This window comes from Microtus ochrogaster (assembly GCF_000317375.1).
Source record: "Microtus ochrogaster isolate Prairie Vole_2 chromosome 14 unlocalized genomic scaffold, MicOch1.0 chr14_random_1, whole genome shotgun sequence".
NCBI classification, from domain to species: domain Eukaryota; kingdom Metazoa; phylum Chordata; class Mammalia; order Rodentia; family Cricetidae; genus Microtus; species Microtus ochrogaster.
The window spans coordinates 30103493-30105671 of NW_004949096.1; the positions used below are offsets into that span (position 1 = coordinate 30103493).

Here is a 2179-nt window from a genome sequence, read left to right on the forward strand (position 1 = left end):
AAAAAAACAATACACACACAGAGGCTTGGGAGAGAAAAGAAAAAGGATATAAAAGTTCTAAAAAAAAAAGATCTCTCTGAGATTTCTTTGTGTGTATATGAGTGGTGTATGCACAAGTATGCAGATGGGCTAGAAGTTGATTCAGGTGCCTTGATCATTTTCCACCTTATTTTTAAATCAAAATTTAAAATATTTATGTATATGACTGTTTCGGCAGCATGTATGAATGCATGCCACAAACATGCTTAGTGCTTGAGGAAGTCAGAAGAGAGCTTCTGATTTCCGGGAATAACAGCTATGGATGACTGAGGCTCACAGTCCTCTCTAAAAGCAACTGAGCCATCCCTCCAGTCCAGACACTTGTTTTTCAGAGATGGGGTTTCTCTAAGTAGACCTGGCTGATGTGGAACTGGGTAAGTTAGACTAGGCTGGCCTCAATCTTAGAGATCTGTCTGCCTCTGCCTACTGAGTGCTGTGCTTAAAGGCGTGTGATATCACACTAGGCCTTTATTTATTTATTTGAGACAGTCTCTCACTGAATTGATGTTTGCTGTTTCAGTGACACTAGCTGGCCACCAAGCCTCAAATACTCTCCCTCTCTTCTCTTCTTCCTACAAGGGGGTATATCCATTTTGCATGGATGCTCGGGGTCTGAACTCAGGCACTGAAGGCAAAGCTATCTCCCTAGCTCCTCCCGGAGAGGCTATGTATAACCTTTACAACACAGTTTAATACTCTAGGCGGGTGGTGGTGCACACCTTTAATCCCAGCACTCGGGAGGAAGAGGCAGGCAGATCTCTGTGAGTTTAAGGCCAGCCTGAATTCACAGAGATCCACCTGTCTCTGCCTCCCAAGTGCTGAGATTAAAGTATGTGCCGCCACCGCCCAGGGGAAAAAAAATCTAATTTTTTCAATTTCTACCTTCTTTTCCTCTAGCTCTATGCTGAACCAGATGATCTCTTCTAAAGCACAAACAAGCTGGAGCAGGTAGTCTTAGGTGCTGAACCATCTCTTCAGCTCCCTACTTTTAACGATGCTGTGTGTAGCTATGTGCAGGTGCCGGCAGATGTCAGAGATGCTAGATCTCCCTGGATTTGGGGTTACAAGTGGTTGTTGAGTCGCCTGATATGGGTGCTGGCAACTGACCTTGGGTCCTCTGGAAAGGCAGTACGTGCTCTGAACGGCCGAGCCACCTCTCTAGTCTCCTTCACGTTTTCTACTCTGAGAGAGGATCTCACTAAGTCGAGTGCATCCCGTGTCCCCCAGCCTTTAGGCTACATGATGGGGTGCGAATATGGGTAGGACGGAGGAATAAACTAAGGCTAAGTCTATAGGGTCAGCAGGGCTGATATGGCCTCCCTAAGGCAGATTTGAGGGATACTGAGGCTGAAAGGTAAGATCAGACCGGAGGGGAGGGGAGCCAGTACCTTTCTCATTGCGAACTGGGACGGCCCCAGCCGTAGACTGAATAGGCGGTTGCTTCATGAGTGCGCTTGGGACCGACATGGTGACGGCTGCGGTGGAGACTCCCAAAGCTTGATAAAAAATCCCAACAGCGAAGCCCAAGGAACACAACACCGCTTCCCACCTAGCTCCGCCAGATACTGCTGCGCGACTGACAGAAACAACTTCCGGCAGAGCTAGAGGAACCGGAAATTTACAAGCAGAGGATTGTGGGATTTTGGAGGACCGCTGAGCGCGGACTGCTTAAAGGGGCTGGATTGATAATTCGCGCGTTTCCGTAAGCAATTTTCCCGCCTTCAACCTCTCAGGATTTGGAAGCTCCTTCTGGCGGGCAGTTGCTTCTTTGGTGTTTTGGTAAGGCTCAGAAAGGTTCGGATTAAAGGTTTCATTAGTTATGTTTTGAAGAAACTGAGCAGATAGTGAGGGGCTGTTTGTGCATAATGTTGAAAGCTCAGAAGTGTAAAAAGTTTGAGCCGGATAGGTGTGGGTCGTGCCTGTCATCCTAGTATCTGGGAAGCTGACACAGGATTGGCGCGTTTTGGAGCCTGGGCACCTGAATGAGATCCTGCCTAAAAAAAAAAAAAAAAAAAAAAAAAAAGAAAAAAAAAAAAAAAGAAAAAAAAAAGAAAAAGAAAATCCACTAACCCTCTGTTGACTGGAGCACATGCCTTTAATTCTAGCTCTCGGGAGGCCGACTCAGGCGGATTTCTGAGAG

General features: G+C 46.8%; 2 protein-coding genes across 3 annotated transcripts in view; one reads left to right on the forward strand and one right to left on the reverse strand.

Annotated features, from left to right (window-relative positions):
- Nucleotides 1–1634, reverse strand: part of Mfap1 (microfibril associated protein 1) — a 16729-nt gene extending 15095 nt beyond the window's left edge. Inside the window, exon 1 of the mRNA XM_005364349.3 lies at nucleotides 1428–1634. Within this exon, the coding sequence (XP_005364406.1) occupies nucleotides 1428–1506 (79 nt within the window). The 5' untranslated portion in view covers nucleotides 1507–1634. The remainder of the gene's footprint in view (nucleotides 1–1427) is intronic.
- Nucleotides 1635–1673: 39 nt separating this feature from the next.
- The window catches only part of Wdr76 (WD repeat domain 76), a 37919-nt gene continuing 37413 nt past the window's right edge, over nucleotides 1674–2179 (forward strand). Inside the window, exon 1 of one of the 2 annotated variants that reach the window (XM_013352732.2) lies at nucleotides 1674–1818. The gene's annotated coding sequence lies outside the window, so the exon portion shown is untranslated. The remainder of the gene's footprint in view (nucleotides 1819–2179) is intronic. The other variant, XM_026787672.1, reaches the window with a different exon arrangement.